Below are 14831 nucleotides of genomic sequence, written 5' to 3' on the forward strand. Positions count from 1 at the left end.
ATAGAGGGAGGTGTAAGAAGCAAATCAGGGAACTTCCTAGTAGTTCTCAACACAAAGAAGTCTTGTTTGATTTTGAGCTGGAAAGGCATTGGATAGAAGAGAATCAAAGAATTTTTGAAGTCGTAGAGTATTAAGTCAATTCCACTGACAACATGGGCGCCAAAATGTAATGTTCACTAGTTCAGTTTTCTTGGGAGCTCTGGGAGCAGCCTTCCTTTCAGTTCAGTAATCACCAAGTTTCAGCAGAGCAATCACCACAAGAGTAGCCAGGGGTTAAAGTCCAGATCCTTTATTATCTCCTTCCTGGGGCTGGGCAGCTTTCTGGAGAGCCTTTCAGTCTGGCCTTGGTCTCAGTGTGGGAAGTTCAGGAGTCCAGGTCAACCACCAGGAAGATCGAAGACGAATTGAATTTCTCCCCTTGGTTCTGAGAGCTTAAAGCTCCTGCCACCACTCCTTTGTCTTCTCTGCCTCTTCCACTTTCTTGTGCACTTGTCTTCTCTGCCCTCTGAATCTCTCCAAATCAATTCTGGCTGAGGCTCCCAGCTTATATGTTTCACACAGTATAAACCAATCATTATATCACTAGGAAACCATTATTTGTTGTAGGATCAAATCAATCAGACCGATCCATGCTAGATAGCCAATTATCTCATCAATTCCACTTAGTACCTTGTAAGCATCCTTTGTTTCAAGTTCAGAGTTGTGGCCCATAACAGTAGAAACTTTTTTTTTTCCATCTTAAGTTGTTTAGTAGGTGAGGACACTGAGAATCAGGATTTAAAGCCTGTGTAAGATTAAGACAAAGATTCGTATCTCCCAGCTCCCAGTATAGTGCTCTTTCCATCACTTGTCCCTATTTCTTTTTCTCTTCTCTTAAGAAATTGTTCAAGAGGCAGCTAGGTGGCACAGTGGATAGAGCACCAGCCCTGAAGTCAGGACAGCCTGAGTTCAAATATGCTCTCAAATACATTTCCTAGCTGTGTGACCCTGGGCAAGTCACTTAACCCCAATTGCCTCAGCAAAAAAGAAAAAAAGAAATTGCTCAAGTAATGATCCTGATTACTTGTGATGATACAAAATACTCATTCTGTTCTATTGGGCCTGGCATTTGCCTGAAAACATACATAGCTTTTCCCAGGACTAATAAACAAAACTAAATTTTTCCTTGATCTTTTTTGGCCTATTCAAAGTAATGCATATTTTTAGATTTTCAAAGCACTTTTTAAAAATTATCTCCTCTGCTTTACTCATATATTCCCTGTGCTTGAAATGTCACCTGCTGAGTTTCTACCCATCCTTTAAAGTCCAATTAAATATCGCCTCCTTCAAGCATTTCCTGATTCTTCCACTCCATTTAATCCCCCTTGAATTTGGTTATGAAACATTTATCATGTACTGTTTTGTATTATAATCATCTATGTTTGTATCTTGTTCCCCTATACAGTCTCCCAGGCCAACACTTCCAGAATTCGTTACATTTTTACTGATAGTCTCTAATTCATTGGTCATGGTGGAGGGATGGGAATATTTTCAGACTCACTCTCTCTATGTGTCTCTCTGTCTCTGTCTCCTTCCCTTTCCTGACATCATACATTTCTTTTTTGTTGTTCATTTAATCCATATCTACTACCCAATCAAGATTCAAGCAGCTGTTACTTTTCTACTTCTAGGACCCTTTTCTTTTTTCTTTTTTTTTTCTCTATTGATTACTCTAGTTTATCAAACTATTTACAATAGCTTGTTGTACCTAGCTGATTATATGTTGTCTTCCTAATTAGACTGTGAACTCTTTGAGAGCAGGACCTAATTTTTTTTTTAACTCTTTTTGTATCCTCAGAATTTAGAACAATGCTGGACATATAGCAAGTACTTTAGTGTCACAGTGGATAGAACACTGGCTCTGAAGTCAGGAGAACCTGACCACTGACACTTAAACCTTCCTAGCTATGTGAGCAAGACACTTAACCTCAATTGACACATATACAACAAACAAAACAGAACAATCACACTGAATTGGTTCTCCCAGAAAAAAAAAAAAAGGTTATCTGCATCTTTCCCTCAAGGTTCTCAAGGTACCTCTAAGGAGCTGGGGCATTTTATGTAAAATAGGATTAAGCCCAAATTCTACTAAATTATTCCCAAATACCCATGATTAGCATCCCAGTATCATTTTAACACATGGACAGACTACACTGAGGAGCCTAATCTGACCTGTATCTGGTTTTTGTAGGATACTTCCTCCCCCCAAAAATGGGTGTTATGTATTTTGATATAATAAAACTTCATTCAAAAATATAAACATTCTTAGCTCAAACACAGTTCAAAAACAAGAAAAGGATCATGTTTGGTCCATGAGCTATGATCTCTGATTTAACCAATCAAGTAGCTTTTACAAAGGACTATTTGCTGACAAGATATTGCAAAAATTGAAAGTACAAAACATCTCTCTCTAAAATTGTAGCATTATTCTCCCCTATATCATCTCAGTCCCCAGAGAGGGTAGACTCAACCATAAAATGTTGATTACAAAATAATACTGGACTTCTACTCCTCAGCCCTTAGGAATCTCACAAGATCATTCCATCTCCAATACTCTTCCTAAGAGCAAAAGAGAATAGACACAATAGGGACAAAAGTAACTATGCTCATGATTTCATATCAGCTTGGGTAGAGTGAGTAGGCTGTTGTCTCTTTTTTTTCTCTCTTCCCTCATCCCTTCTTGGAGGCTTATAACAGTCCTTGTCTCCTCACTGGAACATAGCCAGGCAGGAAAGAGAAAGCAGCTTATTTTTGGCATGTTTTGTTGGTAGTGTTCAGTTGAGTGTGACCCTTCTTGAGCCTATTTGGGATTTTCTTAGCAAAGATGATGGAATGGTATTGCCATTTCCTTCTCCACTTTGTTTTATAGATGAGTAGCTGACCGTAAATGTGGTTAATTAACTTGCCCAGGGTCATACAACTGGTAAGTGTTTGAGGCCTAATTTGAACGCCTGACACTAGTCTCAACTCTCTAGCCACAAATATACAAGTTCCTGATCAGCAACCAGTCCTAAATTCATTTCCTCTCCATGTAGTTATCAGAATAGAATTAGCAATAGAATACCTGCATTTATCCCAAAATAGAATTAGGGGAAGTGTCTATTTCATATTGAGTCATTTCCAGAAGCAAACTCACCACCCATGTATAGTCTAAGGACTGAATCCTCCTTATATAAAAGCTACATTCTGAATTAGAAGATCAAAGCAATAGATTTATTGCTTATAGCACATAATATACTGTTTTATTTTGTTTTGTCCAAGCAATGGGGTTAAGTGATTTGCCCAAGGTAACCCAGTTATTAAGTATCAAGTGTGTGATGTGGGATTTGAATTGGGGTCCTCTTGCCCCATGTCAGGCTGGTGCTCTATTCACTATACTACCTAGATGTTCCTCATATTGTCTTGTTAATAATAAGAAGGAAGACAGACCTACTTTAATTTGGCTTTGCTCATATATATGTTCTTCATCAAATGATATGCTCTTCAAGCTAAAAAGTTAGGGGGAAAGGTTGTAATGTCTGGGCTAGCTTTCTGGAGGATCTCTCTGTAGTCTGAGCTCAAGTCTACAAACACACTCACTCGAATCTGCTTATTTCAAGTACTCTCAGACCTTATATACCTTAGTACAATTACATCACTACAGCACACCGAGCATGTGCCAACTGTAGAACCATTACATCACCATACTAAGTACTAAGTATATGTGAACTTGAGAACCATTATCTCCGTCAATCACACTGAGTGAGTAAACACCCTGTTGTAAGTATATTTGCTTCAAGTATAATTTTCTTGGAGTTCCCCAATATCTTCCATCCTCTACAAAAGGTAGCGAAAAAAATAAAATCTAAGAAGGAGAAAGTAGCAGATCATCCCAACCTGTTTCCTCATCTATAAAAAGAAAGAATTCTAATACCTTCCAGATTTTTCGTCTAGGAGCTTTTGGAATAAATATGTGACTCCAGGCACAATGTGTCTGATATTACTACCCAGGAGCAAAATTCTTGGGTATTAGAGCAAAGTCACTATTAGTAAACTTTTAAAAATCAGGGATAGTGAGAGAAGTGCCAGAAAACTTGGAATGTGCAAGTATCTCAAGGTTTGTTTTTTTTGTTTTTTTTGGTTTTTTTAAGACTTTCACCTATTTGGTGGATTTTGGGAAACTATAGACTAAATCTGGCATCATGAAAATTGCAGGCGATTAGATTCATAAAAGATTTTAGTTCAACTCCCTAATTTTACAGATAAGGAATTTTTTTTAAATTTTGAAACATTTTAATGATTTATAAAAATTTGTTAAATCATTAAAATGTTTCAAAATTTAAAAAAAATTTTGAAACATTTTAATGATTTAACAAATTTTTATATTATTTAATTTCCAATTATTTCCTTCTTTTCCTTCCCAAAGAACTATTCCTTGTAATTAATAAATAAAAAAGAGAGGAACCAAAAGCATTTCATCAGAACCAACCAACACATCATTTGAATTTAACAGTATATGTGATATTGTATAGCTGTGGTTCTCCCCACATTTGAAAAAGATTGAAAGTATATTTTTTCATCTTTTCTTCGATTATTCACTTTTTTTGTTTCTTTTTGAATTGTTGTAGTCATTGTATATGTTGTTCTGGTTCTGCTTACTTCAGTTGACATCCATTCATACATGCCATTTATCTCTGAATTTTTCTTATTATTTTTGGGTAATATGCCATTACATTTATATGTCACATTATGTCTGGCTATTTCTTGGTCATGAGTCTCTATTTTGTCTCTAATTCCATTACTACAAGTGGGGCTGCTATGAATACTTTGTTGTAGAGAGAAATTTTCTTTCTTTCTTTAGCTTCTTGGAGTAGTGTAATTCTAAATTCCTTGAGAGAATTTATTAAACTCATGAATTGTGAGCATGTAGAAAAAGAATACTGGTCCTTAGAAATCATTGGATTGTAGATTTAGAGCTGGGAGGGATTATAGAGTTCATAGAGTCTAACACCCTCATTTTATATGTGAAAAAATTGAGACTCAGTGAGATTAAATAATTTATCCACTATATAAAGCATATCTCACCATATTATGCTTTAAATTATGCCAAAGTTGTTTTATTTGCTTTTTTTGATAGGGACAGTTTGTGGTGCGGTGGATAGCTTTAGACTTAACAGGTAAAGAAGATCTGGGTTCAAATTCTGCCTCAAGACATTTATTAGCTGTGTAGTACTGGGGAAGTCACTAGGATACCTCAGTATCTTCATCTGCAAAATGGCTATAATAATAATAATAATATCTACTTCACAGAATAGTGAGAATCAAAAAAATGTAAAGTGTTTTGTAAACTTTAACGTATTATATGTAAATGATAGCTTACTTGACAGATTTCTAGACTGGTAGACCAGAGTAACGAAGACTTTTGATAAAAAGGAAGGATATAGAAAAAACACTGGCTAGATTTTGGCATAGAATAGCCCAAAAAGGAAGAAAAGAAGGAGGTCATGTATCAGGCACTGTGTTAACTGCTTTAGGATGTTATCTTATTTGATCCACACAACATCCCTTAGAGGTAGGGGCAGTAGCAGAGCAATTCCATAGATGTTGTATAAAGCAGGACAGGAAGAAGTAGCAAAAAGAGGACTGGTTAGTCTAAGGGGATACCAGGAGGTTATTTTATAGAAAAAAAGTAGAGCTAGAGCTAGAGGGGAAAAGGTCTTTTTTTTTTTTTTTTTTTTTTTTTTTTACTCTTTGCTCATTGGAGATGTTTACTTCTTAATCATTGGCCAAATTTTGAGAAAAAACAAGGTGGGGGGTGGGGGAGGAGAGGATATGATAGATGTCAAGGATTGTTATGTTTGGCCCCAAAATGCTTGGAACACAGTAAAAGTTATAGAAAAGTAGTTTTAATTTTGATGTCAGGAAAAAACTTCCTAAAAATTAGAATTGATCAATTGATCAAGGATGGACAGAAGCGGTTATACCCAAAGAAAGAACACTGGGAAATGAATATAAACTGCATTTCTGTTTTTCTTCCCGGGTTATTTATACCTTCTGAATCCAATTCTCCCTGTGCAACAAGAAAACTGCTCAGTTCTGCACACACATATTGTATCTAGGATGTACTGTAACCTATTCAACATGTAAAGGACTGCTTGCCATGGGGGGAGGGGAAAAATCGGAACAGAAGTGAAGGCGGGGGATAATGTTGTAAAAAATTACCCTGGCATGGGTTCTGTCAATAAAAAGTTATTAAATTAAAAAAAATAAAAATAAAAAGCATTATAATATGGTAGTGCAGGTTATAAAGAAATGTATACCAATACTACTTTGTTAAAGATTAATCATATCTCAAACATATCCTTTAGTATTAATTTATCTCATACTACTCTTACCCCTTGTCATTTATTCAATCTAAATAAATTACTTGCTGTTCCAAAAAAAAAAAAAATTAGAACTGAAGTAGAGGGAAAGGTACTGTCTGGGACGGTACTAAACGATTGGGACAAAGAAAAAACGGAACCAAAGTAACCTCCCTACAGTTCCTAGCCGGCCCGTCCCAGCTCACGGTCGCTCTAGGCCCCCACCCAATCCTGCCGAGCGGCCTGCTGGGATTTGTAGTCTGAGGCGCCCTCCCTACGTTTCCAACGAAAGAGCCAGTAAGGTCTGGACTACGATTGTTCTGCAGCTCCGTTCTCCCTCCCTCGCGTCCCTCCTCTCAGCATCAAATATTCTCTCCTGAGCTCCCTTGAGGTTGTTTTGGAGTTTTGACTCCCTTTCCTTTTCCCTCCCTAAGCTCCTCCAGTCTCTCCACGCCTGAGCTCGGAGGCGGGCGGCGGGGACGCGGAGGAGGACACGAGGCCGAGGCCGAGGTGAGTGTGTGCGACGAGAATGGCGAGAGAGGGGAGAGACCCGGAAAAAGCCAAGTGTGTGTGTGTGCTCGCGCGCGTGGCGCGGTGTGTAAAGGACGTTGCAGACGTTGTGTATAGTGACGTGTGTAGATGTGCATAATGTGTATAGTTTGTTGTCTCTGGTGATGTGAGTAATGCTTGTAGTGGGTGTGGTGTGTATTTGTTTTGTGTAATGATGTGTAGCATGTTGTGTGCAAAGCGGTGTTTGCAGAGGAGTGTGTGGCGCGTTGTCTGTAGGGATATGTGTACTCTGCAGGTTTGGTTGCACCGCATAGTGATGTGTGTGTGTGTGTGTGTGAGTGGTAACTAGAAATGAATATAGTTTATGTCATGTGTATGACACTTATCTGTGGGGGGGGAGGGGGGGCACCGTTGTGTTGCACTCTATAATGATAATTAGCATTCTGCAACAGTCTAAGATTTGTAAATTACTTTCCTTACATTTCTTCCTTTAAAGTGACTCATGGTAATAAAAATCAGAATTTAGACCTGAAAGTAATGTTAGAGATCATTTGTGTTTGTATCCAGTCACTCCACAACCATTTATTAAGCACTTATATGTCAGGCAGTACCCTAAGCGCTGAGCATACACAGAAAGGCCAAAAAAACCAAACCAAACCAAACCAAAACCCTCGCCCCAAACAAAAATCCGGTCCCTGATCTCAAAAATCTAATGGGAAGATAAGTAACTGTGTACAAACAAGATATATGCAAGATAAATTAGAAGTAATCTGAGGAATAATGAAGTTTTAATAACTTCAGAAAGGATTTATCTTAAAGTCACCTGGATGGTAGTTAAGTGGCATAACTGGGATTCTGGTCCAGGTCATAAGATGGATCAAGATCATTGATTCAATTTTCTCATTTTACACATGAGAAAGGCCTTGTTAAAGGCCTTGCAGATAGTCACAGAACTAGGATTTGAATTCTGAGCTTTCAGACTTCAAATGTAGCACTCTTTCTTCATGACTTTTTAAGTAAGACCATAGGATGGTAAACATCTTAGAAGAGAATTTTGCTGGGAGTTAGGAGTCCTGTATAGTAATGTTTTAATCTGCCACTAATTAGCTGTGTGATTTTTGGGAAAGTCACTTTTCTGACCCTCAGTTTCTTCATCATTAAGTTGGACAGTGGTCTTCGGGTCTAAGAAATGAGAAGGAAAAAAAGGCTCAGATTTTAGTTTGGAAAATATAGTACAGGTAGGAATAGAGGACAGAATTCTGCCATAAAAGTAGCAATGGAACAATAATAAGAAGAAATGATTAATCTCCATTACAGAATATTTTATTCTAGCATTAGGGTAAGACTTGCTTATAAGTATATGGGGCAGGTGGTTGGTGCAGTGGAGAGAGCATGGGTCTGAATTCAAATATGGTCTCAAATACTTCCCAGGTGTGTGAGACCTTGGGCAAGACACATAGGGTTCTATTTGCCTAGTTTCTTCATCTATAAAATGCTCATCTTACACATGGAAAAGGAAAATCCTACATGGCATTGTGAAGAGTTGGACATGACTGACTCAACAACAAACACATATTGTTCTTAAAATATTTCACATGATCATGAAAACATTTCTGAGAAGTATGTAATGTAGGTATCCTTGTCCCCATTTATAGATGAAGAAATTGAAGTGGTTTGCCAAGGTCACACATCTATTTAGGTCTGAATTCAAATCCATTGTCTATCTACTGTTCTTCATGTTACATTATATCATATCATATATTCTCAATTCTGTTTCCCAGAACAGTCAGAAATAGTAGTCTCCAGAAATATAGGATATCTGGCAACTTTCTAAATGAGACTCAAAGAAGACAGAGACTATTGAGGAAGATGAGTGGATGAAAGTTAGTTTTAGCAGAAATATGGGATAATGTGGAAAAGAGAATACTTTGGGAGATGATGGAGATGATGATGTTTGAATGCTGGGTTGAGAAAGGTGATACATTGATTGTTAATGTTTATCATGTTGCAAAGATTAATCACATACTTCTCTCTTGTCAGATGATGGAGGGGTCTCTACCTCGGACTGGACTGAGCCGGGGACAACTACAGTGCCGTAACCTGCAGGAGTTTTTGAGGGGTTTGAGTCCTGTAGTACTAGACCGACTTTATGGTCACCCAGCCACCTGCCTAGCTGTCTTTAGGTAAGAGGCAACCTCTTTGACAGAGACTCAGAAACTACTAATTGTGAAGGATTCAGAGGCTGATCCTGAATCACAATGAGAGAGATTGAAATGCCAGTCAATCTTGGTGATAAATTAATATGGGAAAAGGGCCAACTCCAAAAGACTAGGATACTCTCTGAGAAAGAGTTTCCAATGTAGGATATTGGAGAGACCCTTGTTAGTAGAAAAACAGTTCATTTTTCTTGTGCTAATTCCTCATATCTTTCTCCTACCTCCCACAGGGAACTCCCATCCTTGGCCAAAAACTGGGTGATGCGGATGTTGTTTCTAGAGCAGCCATTACCCCAAGCAGCTGTAGCCCTGTGGGTCAAGAAGGAATTTAGCAAGTATGTCTCTCTGCCCTCTCCACATTCTTCTAGGGTCTTCTGTCTTCCCTCTTCTCAGGTCCCCCCCAAAATTCATGTCTCCTATGATACTTCCACTGCTGCTTTTTTTTAGAGCCCAGGAGGAAAGCACAGGACTGTTGAGTGGTCTCCGTATCTGGCACACCCAGTTACTCCCTGGTGGCCTTCAGGGCTTCATTCTCAATCCTGTTTTCCGACAGAATCTTCGTGTTGCTCTCCTGGGAGGGTATGTCATTTTCCTTTCTTTGGTACAAGATACTATCCATGGGAATGTGGGTGGAAGAAAGATTCCCCAAAGTACTTCTTGTGACTTCCATAGCTTTTGTAGACCTCTTCTCTTGCTTCATGGGATATATTAACCTGAGATATGGTTTATTCTGGGTTGAAAAATGTCACGATTATGTCATGGTGATAAGAAAAAGGGAAAATATTGGTGGTATAAAGGGGAGAGGGAGAGGAAGTATATTTTTACTCTAGACCCATCTGGCCATAGGGGGAAGGCTTGGTCAGATGATACAAGTCAGCTTGGTCCAGACAAACATGCTCGAGATGTTCCATCATTGGACAAGTATGCAGAAGAAAGATGGGAGGTAAGATCCCAAGGACATAGTTTTTGTGTTCCCAGAGATTTCCCCAAAGTTGTTTATTTCAAGGTCTGTATGTTCCCCTTAAATGCCTTCAGTAGCCTTCTATAAAAGCTCATCTATCCTCTGCTTCACCTGGATGAGACTCAGGCTTCCCCATCACTCAGGTGATCCTGCATTTCATGGTTGGCTCCCCAAGTGCAGCCGTCAGCCAGGACCTGGCCCAGCTACTCAGCCAGGCTGGACTCATGAAGAGGTGAGGCCAGGGGCTTGTGGGGTTTACCAACTTTCTTTCTTTCCGTATGAGTCCTTGCTGATGTGAGGGTGGAAAGTAGAGGGTTTCTCAAGGAAAAACTGGGAAAAGGTGAGAAAAAGTCCAAAGAAAGTTAGAAATGCCTGAGGAAGCCGTGAGGGAAGGGCCCCGAGAGTAAAGATCCACTGATCTTAATGCTCTTTCTTAAATCCACTGAAATTAATGCTCTTCCCCTCCCCCCTTCTTTTCTTCCCCAATGACCTTGGTAATGCCTAGTTCTGAGCCTGGAGAGCCACCCTGCATTACATCTGCTGGCTTCCAGTTCTTATTGCTAGACACACCTGCCCAGCTTTGGTATTTTATGCTTCAGTATTTGCAGACTGCCCAGGTAAGAAGGTTCCTTTTTCAATATGGGCATCTGCTGCTGATATGGGGAACTTCCTCCAGCAGTACTTTTGTTTTTGTTCCCTGCTTTGTCATCTCTCCTATGTTCTTATGACCTCTTCCCTTGTGTCTCTGTTTTTCCTTCCTAAGAGCCGAGGCATGGATCTGGTTGAGATCCTATCCTTCCTCTTCCAGCTTAGCTTCTCTACTCTTGGCAAGGTTAGCAGGGAGGTGGGAGGTGGCACTTGGAATGGAAGGTGGTGGGAGGAACAATGGGGAAGGAGAGATTCGGGGTTATGGAAGCAGAATAGCTAAGATATAGAAAGATAAGTGATTTGGGGAATTAAGCAGAAGAGGTTGGAAAGAAAAACATTTGGATACCTTAGCCAACCCTTACCACCTCTTTATCCTAGGATTATTCTGTGGAGGGCATGAGTGATTCCCTTCTTAATTTTTTGCAACATCTACGAGAGTTTGGGCTGGTATTCCAAAGGAAGGTATGAGTTCTCGTATACATTTATTAAATGCCTACTCTATACACTGTACTAATTGTCTCATTTGGTCCTCACGATAACCCTGGGAAATAGGTGTTATTTTTGTCTTCATTTTACATAGGATTGAGGCAGACATAGGTTAAGTCACTTGCCCAGACTTGCAAAAGTGTCTGAGGCTGGATTTGATTTGTGTCTTTGTAAATTGACAACTAATTTACAAAATTGTGAAATTATAAAATAGGAGCAGCCATTCCAGTTTTTTGAGTACTCACTTGGAAAGACCATGATGGCAGTGCAAAACAGGATGGCAGCCACACTTTAATAATCATAAAGAGTATATGGGCAAATAGCACAGAAAAGTATTGAAAAGTGAGGATGGATATTGAGGCAGATGGCAATGTGGTCCACATCCCAAAGTTATCACCTTTTGATGTTTGTGAGACCGTGCTAATACCCAGGATACCTCAGAATCAGCTGGAGTCAGGATAAGCAAAAGTCCTTAATCTTTATTCTTGGGCTTTAGAGGTAGAAGTGAACAGAATGGAAGCAGAATCTCCACTCCGGCCTTCCTCCTCACCTACCAGACTACCTCTGGCTAGTCTTACTCCACCCCCTAGTCCCTCCTACAAGCCTCTGTATACACCAATCATCGAGCCAGCACAGAATAGTGGGAAGGACCATTTTCCAAGCATATGCCCTTAGAGTATTGTCCAATCAATAGTTAGCTCTAAGTGCTTGAATGGACCTCAGTGCAAGGACTCAAGAGTTTCAGCTCTCTACATTGTTCTGTTAGTCTGAAATTGTGAACTTCTGAAATTTGTCTAGTATTTATATCACAGGACCAGAACCCTGACAGTAGCACTTAGATTCAGTATATATTGCCAGGATATAAATTTTTGTTAATAGGATACAATTTGTAAATTTTATTCCTTTGACTTTTGGGATGGTTTGAACATGACTTCCAGGTTTCCTTTTGCAATTTCATTTTCTGCTATTGCTTTTTTATAGTAGCTATTTATAACTAGGTGGTAATGGGGGTGGTAGTCAAGGGAACTAAACAAGATACAATAAAATTTTGTTTCCTGACTCCAGTTCTAACTCTCTATTCATTATTCTGCCTAGTTGCCTCAATTAAAGAGAAATGGGGGTTTTTAAACAGTGAAGAGCAAGGGACTGTCTAGAGGCTAGAATTCTAGCCTCCTTCAAGGTTTGCAAAGCTGGGTATTTGGTTCCCAGGACGGAAGAAGTTAAACACCATCAAATGGCCACCCTTTTTCCATGCTTCCTAGAGAAAGTCTCGGCGCTACTATCCAACCCGACTGGCCATCAACTTGTCATCAGGTGTTACTGGTGCTGGAGGTACAGCTCATCAACCAGGCTTCATTGTTGTGGAAACCAACTACCGCCTCTATGCCTATACTGGTGAGGTTGGAGGGATAAAGATGAGAATAGTTAGATAGTTAGGGAAAGTATTAGAAGAAGGAAGGAGATAAGGGGTGGTGGTGTTGGAGGAGAACTGAATCTTCTGTGGTCATATATTGTTTTTTCTTTGGAGACAGAGTCAGAACTTCAGATTGCACTCATTGCCCTCTTCTCTGAGATGCTCTATCGATTCCCCAATATGGTAGTAGCCCAGGTCACTCGAGAGAGTGTGCAGCAGGCCATTGCTAATGGTATCACAGCCCAGCAGGTATTGTCAGCAGATGGATAAGAAGGTGCTGGGGGTGAGGATAGGGAGATAAGAGTGACGGATCTGTCAACAGTTATGTTTCATTTGGGTGTGGTGGATATGGCAACATGGCAAGTGGTTCAGGAGGGTAGCAGGGAAGGTGAATGATGGAATTTATAACTCTCAGATGGGACTGATAGTGGGGATAAAGGTGGGGGAGGGAGATAGAATTAAATGCAAATATTGGATTAGATGTCAGGGAAGAAATGAAAAATATCAATAAAAGTAACAGCAGCAATAGCTGTATGGAGAGAGAGAGGATTATAGGGAGGGGTCATGATAGGCGTGAATATTAAGTTACCTATGGTGGATGGGGGAAAAAATATTGTTCAAGTAGAAGTGGGTTATAGATTTCAAGATAGCCAGAATTTTCTTAACCTCGTGTTGTAGCTTTAAAATTATTCTCATGTCTTTTTTCAGATCATCCACTTCATGAAGACAAGAGCACATCCAGTGATGCTGAAACAGGTTTTGAGTTAGAGGAGGCATTTGGAATAGTGGGAGGAGAGTAAAGGAATGGGAGAAGAGATTTGTCTTGACAAAAAGACAAAAGACAATGTTCTGTCCTAGCTGAAGGTTCTCATAGCTACTTCAATTCCTTACAGACCCCTGTACTGCCTCCCACCATTACAGATCAGATCCGACTCTGGGAGTTGGAGAGAGACCGGCTTCGATTCTCAGAGGGTGAGTGACTGGTAGCAGTCAGTTTGGCAACTGATCCTTAGGTATAAAAGTTTTGCTTTCTTAGACTGTAATTTTATCCAACTGATGCATTTTCCTCTCTTTTATCTTGGGATGAAAGAGAATTGTCTGGCCGAGCAATTAGGGGCAATTCTTTGGTGCTTATATTCAAAGCTAGAAAATTTGCACAAATCAAGTCAGTTTGAATAACAATACTGAATTATTTACACCCGTTGGGAGAAGAGGTATAGATAATCCACAGATTAGATGATTCATGTCTGCCTTTGTTATACATAGAAGAGTAGAAAGGTTAAGAATTGTAAGAGAGTTTTCATTTGACCGGAAATTGGTCCAAAGAGGGGAGAAGATTTGCTCAAGATCTTCCAGAGCCAGGGCTAGAATTCAAGTTCCCTAATTGCAGTCTGTCTATCTGATTTGTACCCCATTTATTGGTCTCTTTTTATAGTAGATATTTCCTACTATCCTACTACTAGAAAATATCTACTTTCTTGATTGCTTTATTTATTGAACACTTATTATGTGCCAAACATCGAGCTTAAATGGCTGGTGACATCTAATACTCTGATACTTGTGGCTTGCTGTGTTTAAAACTTCATCTTGTGTCTGCCTCCCCCTCTCTCCCTCTTCATCTCTTGTCCTGTTCCCGGAATCCCAGGTGTCCTCTACAACCAGTTCCTGTCCCAGGTGGATTTTGAGCTACTGCTTTCGCATGCCCGGGAGCTTGGGGTGCTGGTCTTTGAGAACACAGCCAAACGGCTTATGGTGGTGACTCCGGCGGGGCACAGTGACGTCAAGCGGTTTTGGAAGAGACAGAAGCACAGCTCCTGAACCACCATTTGGGCCGGGAAGAGCAGCCCGGCGCCCTGCGGACCCCAGAGATTGCTGAGGAAGCGGCCTGGAGGATGCAGCCCGGCCTGACTAGGAGCCAAGCGGCTCGGGAAAGTAACTCCGTGGACAGCCGGCCGGGAACCCATGCTCCTGGCTACCCGGGGAAGGGAGGGTAGTCTTCCTTCCGACAGCGCTCAGAATGCCTGGCCCTCGCGTGAATTTTAGGGCCATGCAGTAGTTCTTTTTTCTAATAACATCGAAACTATTCACAATCAATAAAATTCTGGAAGCGTACCTCCTTCCCAGCGAAGGAGTGCTTTTCATTTTCTTGTTTCTTTTTTGCGAATGGGCAAGGCTCTGGGAAGCGCATGCGTTATTCTAAGGAATGGGGGTGGGGA

General features: G+C 40.1%; 1 protein-coding gene across 1 annotated transcript; it reads left to right on the forward strand.

Moving 5' to 3' along the window:
- Nucleotides 1–6511: 6511 nt before the first annotated feature.
- On the forward strand, nucleotides 6512–14756 carry GTF2H4 (general transcription factor IIH subunit 4). Its single transcript, XM_051996167.1, has 14 exons — nucleotides 6512–6890; nucleotides 8931–9073; nucleotides 9337–9441; nucleotides 9554–9685; nucleotides 9953–10049; nucleotides 10211–10299; nucleotides 10573–10684; nucleotides 10831–10899; nucleotides 11094–11177; nucleotides 12464–12596; nucleotides 12734–12864; nucleotides 13324–13371; nucleotides 13509–13587; nucleotides 14261–14756. Exons 2-14 carry the CDS (start codon nucleotides 8931–8933, stop codon nucleotides 14431–14433), a joined length of 1395 nt encoding a protein of 464 aa, XP_051852127.1. The 5' UTR covers nucleotides 6512–6890; the 3' UTR covers nucleotides 14434–14756.
- Nucleotides 14757–14831: the final 75 nt, after the last annotated feature.

Source organism: Antechinus flavipes, chromosome 4 (assembly GCF_016432865.1).
Source record: "Antechinus flavipes isolate AdamAnt ecotype Samford, QLD, Australia chromosome 4, AdamAnt_v2, whole genome shotgun sequence".
In the NCBI taxonomy this organism is placed as follows: Eukaryota; Metazoa; Chordata; class Mammalia; order Dasyuromorphia; family Dasyuridae; genus Antechinus; species Antechinus flavipes.